The sequence below is a fragment of the Etheostoma cragini genome, chromosome 1 (genome assembly GCF_013103735.1).
Source record: "Etheostoma cragini isolate CJK2018 chromosome 1, CSU_Ecrag_1.0, whole genome shotgun sequence".
Taxonomy (NCBI): Eukaryota; Metazoa; Chordata; class Actinopteri; order Perciformes; family Percidae; genus Etheostoma; species Etheostoma cragini.
In genome coordinates, this window is record NC_048407.1 from 1,007,803 (window position 1) to 1,023,852 (window position 16,050).

The 16,050-nt window shown below is 41.7% G+C and overlaps 1 protein-coding gene across 3 annotated transcripts in view; it reads right to left on the reverse strand.

Annotated features, from left to right (window-relative positions):
• Positions 1–16,050, reverse strand: part of LOC117944486 (myocyte-specific enhancer factor 2A-like) — a 39,731-nt gene that overhangs the window by 1,793 nt on the left and 21,888 nt on the right. For all 3 annotated transcript variants that reach the window (XM_034871322.1, XM_034871331.1, XM_034871311.1), the window contains 7 exons: positions 15,440–15,643; positions 8,175–8,309; positions 7,665–7,863; positions 7,287–7,340; positions 4,499–4,659; positions 728–842; positions 174–276 (listed from right to left, as the gene is read on the reverse strand). In XM_034871322.1, coding sequence (XP_034727213.1) covers positions 174–276; positions 728–842; positions 4,499–4,659; positions 7,287–7,340; positions 7,665–7,863; positions 8,175–8,309; positions 15,440–15,643 — 971 coding nt within the window. The remainder of the gene's footprint in view (positions 1–173; positions 277–727; positions 843–4,498; positions 4,660–7,286; positions 7,341–7,664; positions 7,864–8,174; positions 8,310–15,439; positions 15,644–16,050) is intronic.

Sequence of the window (16,050 nt, forward strand, 5' to 3'; positions counted from 1 at the left end):
TTATATAGACCTTAGTGGTCCCTAATACTGTATTTGAAGTCTCTTTTATATAGACCTTAGTGGTCCCTAATACTGGATTTGAAGTCTCTTTCCCAAATTTCAGCCTTGGTGTAGGGTTCTTTAATTTAATTTAATACTTAAAGAGAGAAAGGTTACCTGTGGCAGGTACTTACCCCAGTGAGCCCAGCTGGTGTTGCTGCCATGCCGCCATGGAGCCCGAAGAGGGCCCTCCAGGGGAGCCGAAGCCCGACAGCTCTGCACTGTTCAGAGAGTAATCTAACGAAGAGAGAGACGACATGTAAGCATGACAGCACACAAAACCAACACATCAAGTCAATCTTGGCCTTCGGTGGTACAACTTTCTTTTCTTACATTCCTACATCAGCTGCTAAACCACCTGAAACTCTTTCACTTCCACTAACTTTTGCTGGAGAGTATTCGTGTCCCAGAAGGCACAAATGTGTAATTTGGGATTTAAAAAAATCATCATATTAAAAGATACAGATTATATTTATACAGAATTATAAATCTTTGTATTATTTTAAAACACAGACAAAGTTAGTCCAACGCTAACAATGTGTCCAAAAGAGCTACCGTCCATATGTAGCTTAATACTTATAAATGGTAATGCAACCTATCCATTAAATGAAATGAAGCAAACAAGAAGAAGAAAAAACATTTGAATGTCTTTGTCCTCTTAGGGGAAGATGTACAGATCCTGAGGTACCGTTGTTGTAGGCAGAGCTGATGCCAGAGTAGCCCAGACTCTGGTGAGGCAGGCGGGGTGTGGTGATGGAGACCACTGGGGTGGACAGAGGCTGGCTGCTCTGCCTCTGGTTACTCTGGAAACACATAAAAACACACAGACACACTAAGTTTACTCAATAAAGATAATGAAAATCGTCCCCGTTCTGTCTGTTGCTTTCTGTGTGTAGATTGCAGTTAAACTGAACAGTGGGTGGCATGCGCTGAATGTGGCTCGCGATGCCCCATTTCAACCACTCGGTGTCAGTATAATGAGTCTTTTTGCAGCGAGTGAGAAGTATTATCCTTTCAAGAAAAAAATCAAACCTCAAACACTCTCCCGCTGCCCGGCATTATGTAAAAAATACCTTCTGCTGTGTACACTATGTAATAACCTGCAACATTTACTTACTTTTTACTAATGTCCTACATTTCCCAGAATGCCTGAAATTTGAAGGGAGAGTGTCTGAACTTGCTGGGGTTCAGCCTCCGGGTCTAAGGGAACGCTGACCAGGACACAAGGCTGTTGATGGATGCTGAATGTTTGTTCCCCCCCGATCCGTGCACATCCATCCGGTTTCCAAACACACAGGGCCAAGGCTGGGAAGCATTTCTTGAAATGCAGTCACCTCCTCTAAATTACTTCTGTTACTTTTTATAGTGTGTGTGTTTTAACAATTAACAAAAAAAAAAAAAACTAAATACCAGCAGGCGATTTAGTCTTAATGAATGAACTGCCTCAAAGGAAGCTAGAAACCAAGTTGTTCTGGTCCACTTGGGCCTGGCTGGTTGAGCTGCTGATATTTAAAACTGACGGCTCTTTAATTTGACACGTTTAAAACAGTCATTTGAAGTTTTGTGTTGTTCCTCTCTGGGCTGTTGCCGTTCCGGTGTGACAATGTCAGCAATGACATCACCCTGAATCAGGTAATAATTCATTGCTAAACACACGCACACAAACACATCCTCACATAGAAGCCCTACCAGCGGTGGTTTAACCAACCGATCCTTGCCTAAATCTATGAGTGTTTCCTTCCTCTTGCCCTGTGGTATCTGGCATCCCGGTCACAAAGAGTGACAAATGCTGTAGTAAAAAATTCAAGTTTGAGCTAACAAAGTAGTGATGATGGCTATCACATGCATGAAGAAATGCAGACCTTCTTCTTCTTCTATATGGGTATTGCTTTGATCGAAGAACAACAAAGAAATAAAACAAGAGTAGTTCTGTGTAGTATCTGCATATAAAGCAGATACTACACACACTTTCATGCACACATGTCATAGAGGAGGAAGTAAAAGGCAGTTTTAAAATGATGAAACAGAGGAACTGCTGTCTGACCACAACTCAACATCTGCAGCAGAAACAAGCAGATGTCATAATCTTCTGTTGGTTTGAGCATTGTAAAAATAGCATGCCATTGTTTAGGGTTTCAACTGCACACCAGTGTCAGCCCATAAAAGCTGGTATTTAGCACTCTCACACCACTGAAAAAGACCATGGTGACTGCTCCTGCAAATATATGGACAATATATTATGTCATCCAGTGATCCACAGTAGTTATCTCAGAAAGAGCAGAATGATGAGAAACTTTGATAATAACGTATACATTATCACATTTGACTCATCTCTGTAGACACATATGGGATGTAAGGGTGTGTATTATAATATCTCCACCTGAAATGTATTCAGTATTTTATTAATACTATGACGATCCCTAAATGAGTCTTAACAGAAGGCTTTTAAAGGGCTGTACTCAACATTTAGAACATTAATGTAGCAGCAGACAAATATTATCTATGTAAAGATATAGTGGAGAAATGGCTTCCTGAGCATGAAGTAACTCTTCCTCTGTGTGTTATGTGAGTGGCTCCGTTCTTTGTATGCAGTATACTGTACTAATGTAGTGTGTAGTGTAACGTAGGTATGCAGGGGAACGGTCTGTAGGAGCCCCGTGGAGGCAATCCCAGCCTGCTGTTGTATTTGAAGTACAGCTCCGTTAAAGGTAACCCATAAAGTGATTTCAATGTGTGATCTATTTCTAATTTATATGTACATTCCTAACAAAATTAACCTTCTAACTGTGGTAATGTTTGTTGCATCGGAATTATTCATTCTATATAGATATGTATTGTTCAAAATAATTACACCACATCTCCCAAAAGGCGTTCACATTCATGTGAACAGGAGAGATAAGAAAGGCTGTCCTTTGATCCCTGCAAGATGTAAAAGTCCCCTGGACCCCACAGCCAGCAGAGTGATGCAGCTTTTCAGTCACCAAAGTAAAGAAAATAAAAACACTGAATAGTACATTTTTGCTCCATTGTTTCCTCATTATTACATCATGTCTGAGCACAGTGTGGGAGGGAAGTGCAACAGTAAGGGAGTTAAGAGTAAATCAATAACTTCAATAAGCCAGCTCAGCTGCTGAATGAACAATCTGAAAGAAGAAGGACAGACTCAAGACGCTCTGAAGTCTCTCTTTCTTTCAAATTCTTGTACAGTGCACTTTTTTGTTTATTTGTGCCACAATTTGAGATGTGAGTAGCAGGTCCCACCATATTATCTCTGGTTTGAGTTCTTGTGTTATTGTTTCTAAACCGGACTTGAATCTCCCAGAAAATCTGCACTCCCTTTCCAAGAAGTGGATGAGTTGGCAGCCTACTTGAAATCTCATCATTCTTTATGTGTGTTCAGCCGTGTGCTTTCCAAAACAAATGTTATTGTAAATGACAGGATTTATGTCTTTCATTAAAATGCATCATTGTACTTTAGAGTTTTATATATTCCTCTAGTATGGAGACAAATTCAAAAGATCATGGGGGTGTCTGTGTGATGCTTGAACTAACGCCTTAAAGCCAATTCTATTGTTTTTGTTTTTACATCAGACGCAAGAGAGATCTTCTTTAACACAATGATGAAATGATTTCATTTGTACACAACAACCATCTGGTCCAGATGGTGTCCAACCAATTGCTTTGAAGAGTTGCTGACCAAACTCCGTGGTAATCGCCATCATTGGTTTCCTCTGCTCTTGTCTGCGTCCAACATCCATCAGGCTTAGAAACATCGTGTTCCATTCTGGTTCCTGGTAAACCTCAGACTCAGGCACTAAAAACTTGTTTCTGTGATTTGCTTCCCCCCAGTGGCCACAAGAAACAATGCAGCTGTACAGGTCTTCTGAATTCCTAAAACACTAACCCTCATTCTCTGAACCAAATGCTCAGTGGCCTAAACCCATTTATTTATTTTTTTACCTTTTTTCTTTTGGCACATTCTCACTCGCTAAAACACATTTCACACTGAGACGCACTTGTGTAAAGCAGGAAGTGTGCATTTAGTTTCCATGCTTATTGTTTCCATAACAATGTGAATGGTAAAGCTTCTGAAATGGCCACCATGACAGTGGATGTGATGTGTAGGATGAGAAAGCAGAAGTTAAGCCATGTGCTGTATGTCATGGTTGTAAAAAAATCTAATAATGGTTATCTGTACATCTTTGCTAAGCGCTAACCAGTACATAATCAATAAATTGTCGGGGAGGGTAATTTTGAATATACTTTGAGAATTTGTTTTTTTTCATAGTTTTGGGGAAAATGGAAGGGGATTTCATAAAACTGTGTTTTAGCAATCAAAGAGGACCTATTATGTATTTCCTTATTTTCTGTAATATCTATGATGTAACAATGGTGGGTGTTCATGTTTAACAGGTCCTTAATATTAGAACCACACACACACACACACACACACACTTACCAGTGTTTGCATCATTCCTTTGGACTGAGGGATGACCACTCGGAGGTCTGTCTTGTGGCTGGTGGGGACCATGTTGTTCCCAGGAGGAGGAAGAGGAGGAGATTTGGGTGTTATGATCTTCCCCAAGCTGTCTCCACCATGTGAGCCCACAAAACCGTTCACTGAACACAGAAACAAAGAAATACAAGAGTGAGCGTTCATGTAGAATGAGCCATGGACCGGGAGCCTTGTATGTGCATATGTTTAAATAACCAGAATTTTAGAGAGTTAACACCAACAGTGTTTTATTTTTTGTGTAAAAGCACAATGCAACGGAATTGTGAAATATTTGAAGATTTGGAATGTCAGTTAAAAACAAGGGGGAAGTTACATGTTCCACTCCCATGTGTTAGATCTATTAAATCAACCTGTGCCCCACCTGGCTCCGAGTGGACCGAGTACGGCTATATATTATATAGCAGATAATAATGAATAATTGATCTTTTCTTGCTTTTGACATTACATAATGGCAGTGTTCTTATGAGACGTGCTGTTCTGGGAGGGGGAGCACGGAGACGACAGGCAGGATGGACAAATACTGTTGACAACCAGTAACAAACAGACCATGAGGTGCATCCAGACTCCTTAAAACACAGATGCCTGGGCCGTTTCCACCAACAAACAGTACACGGACAACACTACAATGCCTCCACTCGCAATTACGTAAGCTGAAACCGACAGAGAGGGAGGGAGGGAAAGAGCGAGGTTGTAGCAGGTAAACCCCCATCAGGGATGATGCAGAGTACAGAGAGGAGAGGTTTGGTTTTAAAAGTCCCTTTATTGGACCATTTTCAAATCATAGAATAACCCACAAACATAGACAAAAAAAACAAACTAAACAAATACAAACAATACAAAAAGTCTGTTGCAGTCTATTCAAAACCTAAGCACCAACTCCCCCCCTCCCCCACGGAGCACAACAAACCCTTTACAGCCCACACACTACTAAAACCCACCAAATTGTCCATCAGCTGGTTATAAGACCTGACCAGCCCCTTCAGCATCGGCGCCGGCTCCACACTGCCCACCCCCTGTCCCTTATTTCTACGGGACAGTCAGATGGCCAGTTTTGCCGTAGCAAACAAAAAATTCAGCAGGACGTGAACAGCCTTCTTAGACTTTGTGTAACGTGGACCAAAAATAAACAACTCCAAAGAAAAGACCTCCCCTAAACCCTGAACCCACCTTTTAGTGACCTCCAGCACATCAGTCAGCCGAGGACAACCAACAAACAGATGCGCCAGAGTCTCTACTGCAGAGCAAAAACTACACCCCTCCCCTAGCTCGGGATCGATGTGCGCCCTGTAGTGGTTAGTAGCTATGGCCCCATGCACAATCCTCCATTGGAGGTCTGCTGCCCGCTTTTCAACGGGCAGCCTGTACAGGGCTCTCCAACTGCCTTTCGGGGAACCATCAGGACCAAAAAACTCAGTCCACCTCGACTCCCTTAGCCCAGCCAGACCCCACAGGTTCAGCACCTTGACGCAGGTATGATACAGTTCTTTCTTCCCAGCATCCCGGAACTTGCCCAGGTGAGGGGTCGAGAAAGACAGCAGAAGGCCCGCCTCCTCCCGCCACTCCCCCACAGATGGGGTAATGGACAGAGAGGGGAAACTGTATTCCCAGCCCTCACTCCACTGCTCACATAGAGACCGGGTCCGTACCAGCATCCGCTGAGGTTGCTCCAGGGCAGCACAAACCTCATGCACCACCCTATCGATGAGTCTGATGGAGGTTATGTTGCTACTCCGTCGCAGAGCTTCACCAGAGATGGCAGTCACCTTCATCAGGTGACCAAGTTTAGTACACCCAGCCTCCCTGAGACTGGTCCTCAGACTGGCAGATTGCAACACCCGAGTACTTATGAAGTCATTAAAAAACAATGGTTCTTCAAAGAGCCACATTCCCGGAGCTTCTCCTGGAGCCCGCAAACACGTGATCACCCGCCACGCCTGCAGGACAGAACTGTAGAACGACGTGAGCCCAGAAAGGTCCACATCCTCAGTCCTCAAAAGAAAGAGCTGCCGGTCATAACCCATCCGCCCAGCTCTCCTCAGCAGCAATCGGGCCGTATCAAGCCAGCTGGGTCCACAGGAATACAAAAGTTTCTGGGCGGTCTGGATACGAAAGGAGGCAAGTTTTGATAGAATATCCACCAGCCCCTGGCCCCCTTCAGCAACAGGTAGGTCTAGAACCGCTGCCCGAACCCAGTGCTTCCCCGACCAGAAGAAATCCACCATGGCTCGCTGAATGTCCTCCATCAGGTTTCGCGGCGGAACAAGGGCAACAAGCTTATGCCAAAGGGTCGAGGCAACCAAGTTATTGGCAACCAAAACTCTGCCCCTATATGACAGCTGAGGTAGCAACCACCGCCATTTAGACAACCGAGCGCACACCTTCTCCCTCACTCCCTCCCAGTTCTTCTGCACAAACCCCTCCGTACCCCAAAACACCCCCAAAACTTTTAACCCTTCTTTCCCCCACTCAAGTCCCCCTGGCAGACTGGGCACCGCCGTATCTCTCCACCGACCCAACAGCAATGCCTCACTCTTGGCCCAGTTCACCCGTGCAGATGTGGCCCTCTCATAAAGTGACAGAGCATCCTGCAAACTCTGAACATCCTCCTGACTGCAATTCAGAGAAAAGAGGAGAGGAGAGGAGAGGAGAGAGGAGGAGAGGAGAGAGGAGAGGAGAGAGGAGAGGAGAGGAGAGAGGTTTTTGTATGACTCCTGAGAGTTACTGTACATACCAACTGGTCCAGACACATTTTGCAGAGCCATATCAGAACTGCCGTGCAAGCCACCTGAGGATGAACACACACGCACACGCACGCATACACACACACAAATACACGCGCACGCGCACGCACGCACACACACACACACACACACACACACACAAACAAACACAAATTGCTATTTTATTTTCCACTAGTTTGTTATTGTATTTTCCTGGTCTTTGTCTTTTCCTAATCGTCCTAAAGAAAGCCAAATATGTCCAATATGCAATCACTACAGGGACAAATAATCACAGACAACGCAAAAATGCTTACAGTAAGCACGCACGCACGCACCCACACACCCACATACACACACACACACACACACACCCACACACACCCACACACCTGTATTTCCAGTGCTGGGAGGTCTTTGTGAAGGGTTGGTGTTTCTGTGGAGGTGTGTGTGTGGCGAGGAGATGGTTCCATTGTCATCCAGAGCAGCTGTGGCTGCAGCTAGAGCTTGGGAGGTGGCTCCTCCTCCTCCTGCACCTTGGCTATACGACATGCTGCCATGCATGAAGTTCTGCTGTGGAAGCCCGGGGGTCTGGGGAGGAAGTGACAGAGACATGTCCAAATGAGCTTGATCAATATCAGAACACAATCCCTGTAATTAGCCACAATCAGTTTTTTTTGTCTTTTATCATGCCTTCTTGTGTTTTTTGTTTCTGCGTTTGTTTCTTCGAAGGGGGCAAGCATATGATCACAAACTGACTGACTGACATACGTAAATGTGAAATTTTGTGTTGTAGAAACAAAAAGAAAGACAAGAAGACTCCCCATCAAAACCAACAGGATGTAAGAGCCAGTGGGAAAGATGGGTGTACTCTGTACACAATAAATGAGAGTGTAACTTACAATTTTATGACCCTTCATCATGTTGTCAAACTCTTCATTAATCTTCTTGTATTTCTCCTCAGTATTGGGGGTGAGGACGTAGGAGGAGTCAGCATCGGGGCTGTCGCAGCCTCTGTGCTCCTTCTTGTACAGGGCCTGTTCACAAAGAAACATGGAAATCCCATGGAAATATGGATTCAAACGTAGAAATAGCACCAACATCAATAGTTCTTTAACACAGATTAAAGTGACATTCAGTATAAAGCCACATTTTCCCCAGAGAGTGGTGAGCTGACAGCCCTTCATAAATCACATTAAATGCATTTTAAAAGTTTGTTATTTACATGATTTACAAATCTTTTTGAATTCTTTATGAATTTCTCTTGATGGAAAAGTCCTTTATTACAGACCACAATGTCTAAAACTAGTAGGGAGCGCCTGCGTTGCTCACCTGGTGGAGCGTGCACCCATATATATAGATTTAGTCCTCAACGCAGCGACCGCAGGTTTGACTCCAACCTGCGGCCCTTTTCTGCATGTCACCCCCCCCCCCTCCCCTTTCAAGTCCAAGCTGTCCTATAAAAAATAAAATCCTAAAATGTACAGTAGAATTTACAGAGAACGTACAGCTTTGACACACATGGACTCAGTGTTTTTCTCATAAAGAGGTTTAAATAAAAACTAAATAAATTAAGCACTTCACATATGTAAAAAGAGTAAAGCTGATCAGTTTAAACTTCAAACATATTTATTATTCAGTATATACCATAATAAAATGTGTCCATGTTACAAGCTAAAGTAAACACTGAGGCCTAGTTACAATTCTGCAAGTCTGCAGTCAGGCTTTAGCCAGATATCATCTGCCTATACAGAACATGTATTATTCTTTTCTCAAGTGTCTGACGGTTTGTTTGCCTTTATGAGCTTTGAGGTGGCGTGACAGACCCAAAGCTTGTCGGAGTAGTGCACATATTAACAGCTGCTCTACATCCCAGACCTACTCATCTATATTCACAAATGGACTGGAGTAAGCAGATATTTTTATGGCGAGCCTGAAACAACTTTGGGTTCGGTTGGGTGTTTTTAGTGGTGTAGGGTGGATAGACAGGGAAATAAAAGGCAAACGTTGGCTGTTTATGCATCCCTGAGCACCACAGAGACAAAAGCATCAAATGAGATTCATTAGCACAAACAAATCTGCAGAGGATCGTATTACTGTCAGCAGCACAGCTGGGACAAATATCTGCACAGCGCTAAAGAAAGCTGGTCCTGGTGAAGAACATTATGCTTTAAAGAAACTGATCTTAAAATCAGCTCAGGTTACAATTAGGTTCTTCTTCAGGTAAAGGTTAGGGTTTAGGGTTAGCGAAGTTGTCATGGCAAGGTTAAGGTCTTTTAGGAACAGCGTTATGTCAGTGTGGCTCCCTTCTAGGTGTGTATTTGTTACCAATCATACATATTATATCTTAATTATTTTATTTAGAGGTGGGAATCACAGGGTACCTCACAATAAGATACAAACTGTTGGAAAACAGCAAAATTCTGCAAGTGAACAGTGTTTTTTTAGAGCTGTACACATTTAAAGAAAAAACATTTTTTGATGGTGACTTTCAAATATTGAATTCCTCATGTCTAATGTACCACATAAAAACATACTGCATGTAATTCCCACTGTAAACAGAAATGAAGCAAGAACTTGGCATTGTTGAGGAGCTTTAGAAAGTTTAGATAATTGGCTTAGAACAATTGATGGATGTTAATTTACAGCACCTGGCCTTGAGTACAGGAGTAATGCTCCTCATTGCATTACACGCCATGGCGTGAAAAGGACAGAACAACAGACCAGCCAGCTGACTGTCTGTCCACCACATGTCCTCTGCATTCCCAGACACTGAGAGGTATTAGGAGCTTTAAACACACACTTGCAAGTCTATTTTCACCACCGCAGGCCTGAAAGTACATTTTAACAACTGTCGACCACTTAGAAAAGTCACACGCTCAATACCAACACAATTCAATGGGTGGTTATTTCCACACAACAGTAACATCAAGCTGGTCACTTTAAATTGGGACACCGGCAGTGTTTGGCTTGTTCAACTTAGGACAAGCTTTCCCTAGAGCTGTCAGTCAGTCGGTTTGGTGGACCCTTTGGTATGCCATTTGTCTAATTATGAGATGTTAAATTATGGTACATTATGTGAATTACTGTGTTGCAGTGCCAGCAGTGCCATTTGTTATTAGTCAAAATGGCAGGGGCAAAGGAACTATCCATCAGTGGTTTGAAAATTCTGTAAATTACAGATAATACGGTTCTGACACATCCTGACACGTCCACTTGTCACCCATTTACTACATTCTTGCTGAACTCCAGCAACAACTTTAGCTCTAACATCAGCAATGAGTGTTAAAAAATCTTTCAGCCACCAAATGCCAATGGCAAGTTTGATGTTCCAATATACTTTGTACAGTTTCACACTCAATATTTACTCGCTGCAACGGTTCAGTAAGCGCTAAGGCCATTCTCCGGCTACATTAAAGCTTCAGCGTGTAACGTTTTGATATTGATGAACATTCAAATCCAAATGAGTTGCTTCAAAGCTAATGAAGACTCTCAGCTCCACACAACTCTCTCTGGATGTCTCAGTGTGACTGTGTTCACAAGATTGTGGTGTCAGGTGACTTTCCCACGCAGAAACTTTAAACCATTCTCAAATAGTTTATCTTTAAATATGGGGCGGTAAATAAGTTGCTTTCTTTAGAGAATGGACAGTATAATGGCATGGAGGGACACGGAGAAGACTCAGGAGCGAAGGGTCTAATGGGATTTGGTCCAAGACCCACCGGGCTATATGTGGCTCCACAGAAGCTGCTTTAAACCACTACATCATGTCTGGGAACTGACGACTATCTTAAAGTGTCTATTAGAGGATCTGAGAGTGTGTGTCTCCTTATCATCTCAAATGTCAAAGTCAGCTTTAGTGCATCTCCAAAGGCATGTGGATCATTGCCACCATGAGGCACGAGCTGCAACGCTAAGCATCTTAACATGTGAGGTTGATGTTTTGTTGCTGTTGGGACTGCATCAAAGATAAAATAAGGCCCCCGGTATCCCCTGGAGAGAACATTTTCCAGTTGGGTGACTGCCCTACAGGCTAAGAATAGGGAGATGTCTGAGATGTGATTTGACACATCTGTGGCAGATAGGCTCACACACTTTCAAAGGCCAGAATGTATGTGCAGTTTCTGCACATACATTCTTTTATGAAGCACCCTATTTGACTTGCACTAAACCACAACAACCAACCGCTGTGCTGTATACCACAGTGTCAGTTTTCAGTGTGTTGTACTTCTTACTTTCTGTTATGGTTCTGATATATCTCTGGGCTCTGCAGCCTGAAATGACTGCATTGCATACCTTGGACGGCTGCTCTGTTGTTGTTGAAACTCAACTCTGCCGCACAAAAAAACCTGTCTCATTATGATGACAAAAGTAATCGGTCAGTTAGACTAGCTGAACAGTTTTAGCTGGCAGGCCATCGTCATGAAAAAATAGATTCTTCCAGGCATCTATCTTCATTTTAGGCTGAAATTACACTTTTATGTAGATAGATCTTTAAAGTTGACTTATTGCTTAATTTAAGTTAAAACTGAAATTAAAATGCAGCTTTGCTATGAGATCATGACATATCCATTTTTATACACTACTGCTATCATATCATCAATATTCATTTAAATCTACCTCTAATTTAAAAACCTTTTCCTATGACTGGTGGAGTATAGACTGTGGAACTGAAGTATCCTGAACAGAAAGGATCCAGAAAATGAAAGCCTGTGTATTTAAAGAAAAAGAAAAATCTAAAACAGCCAAAGCAAAGGTGACAAGGTTTCCTCGACAAACAATAGCGATCAATGATTGCTTGTACTTTCACATTTCTTTCTGGTATTTCTATTTCATCAAGCAAAAAATGATAGTTGCAGCAATCTTCTCATCTAACTCTCAGCCAAAAAGCGAATAAGCACATTTCTCCAAATCTAAACGTTTTTTACAAAACTAATGGTGGATAGCTTGAAAAGCAAAGAAAAGGAAAGTGGCGTTGTGTAGGGCTGGATGATTAATCAAAAGTGTATTGACCTCAAAATTCTGAAGCTGTTATTGACGTGTTTGACAATAAATTTGATCATTTTTATGAGACTAAAATCTGACTTTTTCACAAAACATTTACATTTTAAGCAATGTGTGCTCTTATTTAAATTGTATACATTTTCACTAAATAACCACTATACTTCCCACTTTGTGTGTTTATTTTGCATATTTTAAAATAACAAAAAAATAAGCGCTTTTTAATTAGAAAAAATATCTCCTCTTCACTATTTGAGCCTATTTACAAACCTTTCCACTGAACTATGAGGAGAAAAAAATGAGTTACAAAAATTTATAATAATTGTTCATTTATTGTTTTCAAGGTAAAATGTGCAATTAATCGTGATTTAGATTTTCGGTCATATCGTGCAGCCCTAGTGTTGTATTAACATGTTCAGACTAAGTGGTCCAGACGATGTTTCCACAAAATTAATTCATCCACCTTTGAAAATGAAAGAAAAGAAAAAAATCAACCAGTAATAGCTGATATATTATTATATAAGTGATCAGTATTGAAATTTCAATTTGACTTAAACTGCCAAACAAAGTCCAGAGATGCAGCCTATGGTGGATGTGTAGACTGTGTGTGTGCAAGCTGTTAGTTAGTTGGTGCCAGAGAGATAATCATCAGCAAACATCATCATGTTCCATCAAACAACAATGCATCCAAAGAAGCTTTCTGCTAGGCCGTCACAACATGGGAAGTCTGTTGCAGCCAGTGGTGGATTACTTACACATAGTCAAATGGCCTGCTTGAATGTTGCAAATGGGCCTACCGGTATGTAAAAGACCAACCTCTCACTTTCCAGGTTTTGTTTTAACTAGCTTGTCTGTCTGCGTGACATGTGTGGGAGAAAACAAATAAGGGTTTAAAGCAGTCAAATCGAGCTTGGCTAATGGCTTGGAGCGCCGACACAGCTGCCTGCTTGTGGTTTCCAGCAGAATAGACGTGGTTATTCTATTTAGAATCATTATAGGCAGTATTAATGATGCATATTAACAACCTTAATAAAATAATAATGAAAAAACCTTTAGAGCACTGTTATCTGGCAGAAGCCAGGTCGCCCCAGTGAGTGAGCTAACCATGCAGCTAACTACTGCTCTGTCTGTACTGTTGCCATTAGCACTGGTAGCGCTCCCAGGTTCTGCCAGTTTCTGTCAGTAATATTGATGGAAAAATATGGTTTGGATTTAAAAATTGTCCTCCAGAATCTATGATCAGAACTCAGTCAATGAATAATCTGTTATACACAAGTAGAATGCCGTGATTGACTAATCAGAATCCAGTATTCAACCAAGCTGTGTAATAAGTAAGAAATAATGTAGAGTGAGGTGGTTGTTATAGCTAATACCACCTGAAAGGGTGAACAGGACTTAATCAGCCTGAGGCGCTGCTTATTACATGGCTACTAAAGAAAACAGCCCGTTCTGTCACTATGGTTGGAATCCTGCCATGTACTAATACATAATCTCAACCTCTCTTTACATCTAACAGGATGAATTCACCTTTAAAAGTTGTGGTCTTTGGAGAGGCTTTACTGTTACACATTCATGCTCCTGTTTATCCCAAAAACCTGTGTTTGCTTTTTGTTCTTTGCAGTCCTATAACTGTCATATTCCCCCGTAGAAACAATGTTTTCTAAGATTTACCTGGGAAGGTGAAGTCTGGTTTGTGATTCTGGTAGCACAGAAGACACAAAGTGAAGACAGAAACTAGCTGGAAAACATGCCTGGACTCTCCTGAAACAAACTTGAACACTGAATCTCTTCTCTTTTATTTAGGAAGGGGGAAGAAGCACTTTGAAAATAAACACAGTTTGGGAAGTTAAGCTTCCTTTATATTTAATGGTGTGTGTGTGTGTGTGTGTGTGTGTGTGTGTGTGTGTGTGTGTGTGTGTGTGTGTGTGTGTGTGTGTGTGTGTGTGTGCCTGCGTGCAGTAAATTCCGGCTCTCAGCAAGGCAAACACGCAGTAGAAGCTTAGATAAACAGCCAGAACGTGAGTCACGGTGGCCATTCATTTTTAATGGCAGCTGCGATGAGTACGTGCAGTGAGAGGCAGGACAGCGCTGCTCGGGGACCTAGAAGCAACAGCACGGTCCCACACAACATTATCCAAAATTGGAAGACCAACCTATTAGTAGTCTTTTATCTATTTCCTGCAGCAAATCTCAGTCTCCATTATTAGTTAAGTCCATTTTGTACCAGCAATGCAAACTCTTGCTGTCTAGCACTTTCTGAGCAAACAAAACCAGATGCACTGAAAGTCTGACAGGGCAGATGTTCTGTCATTAACTATTTACATCTTTTCACTCACTCAACCTGCCAAGTTTGGTCACTAAAATGAGCAAACCATCCAAGTCTTACAGTTCATACAAATTAACTTTAGCTCTCTTTTAAAAACTAAACTAATCGCTTAAAATTACTCTTCATAACCATAAACCATATCAAAGTGTTAGCATGCACACTGTAAACAGCTACCTACCAGAGAACTAGTATTTTTGCACTAAACCTTTTCTCACATTTTGGGGAAGTTGGGCCAAATTTAGTCATTCTAAAAACTCTTAGAAACCCATGTTGATGTTATAATTTGTAATTATTTTTTTAAGATATTAGGATTTAATTGTCCCTCAAGGTTTTGCAACCAGTAAAATTTAATTAAGTCCTGATTACCTCTTGCAATCCTATTGTTCTTTATTACAGGGACATCCTGGTAGTCTCTCCTCCCTCAAATGACTAAAAATACTTTGAATGCCTTTCAACTGTCTCGGATCACCTATCACTTCCCAAGGCATGAATGCACTCTGAACTATCAAATGACAAAATCTATCAAATATTATATATATATATATATATATATATATATATATATATATATATATATATATATATATATATATATATATATATATTTTTTTTTATTTTTTTTTATTTAGGCATTTACCTGGCATCCCAACCACACTATTAACATGGTGCAGCAGCATAATGGGTTTCAATAGATCAACCTTTAAAGGTAATTTCTCTCCAAACACACACTGGACATAATAAGACTGTACCGGGTACTGTATTTCGTCAGAGCTAACACTAGCGCTGACATTATGACATGAGATAGAAAAGAACATTTGAACTAAATTACACTGCACTCACCTCAACAATGTCAGAGTTGGTTCTGCTCTCATGGGGTTCGTTGTACTCAGTGTATTTCAGCAGGACTTTGTCCATGTCAGTGCTGGCATACTGGAACAGCTTGTTGGAGCTGTTAAAGATGATGAGGGCGATTTCACAGTCACACAGAACGCTCAACTCATAGGCCTTCTTCATCAGACCAAACTTCCTCTTCATGAAAGTCACCTAGAAAGACAAAAACCAAAGATTCATCTAGTTTTATTCAAACATCTGTCCCTGTCCCCTGACATTAAGGGACGAGGGCAGAACTACAAGGAGTTTGGCTTTGATAAGTTGGGGGTTTACCCAGAGAAGTTGGTAGAACCGTAGGCGAGTGTCTTTTTGACTGGGACCTGGTGCGGGCCAGCGACGGACTGATGGTAATTACTTTGGTCCTTTGGTTCTTTGGCTGTCCATTAAAAGGTGCTCTAAGTGCTGTCACACCTTTTTTAGGCTAAAACATTTTTTTGTCACATACAGCAAACATCTCATTATCTGCTAGCTGCCTGTTCCCAGAACACACTGTAAAAAACATCTCCTCACTATCTGCTAGCTGCCTGTCCCCTGAACACACTGTAAAAACCATCTCCTCA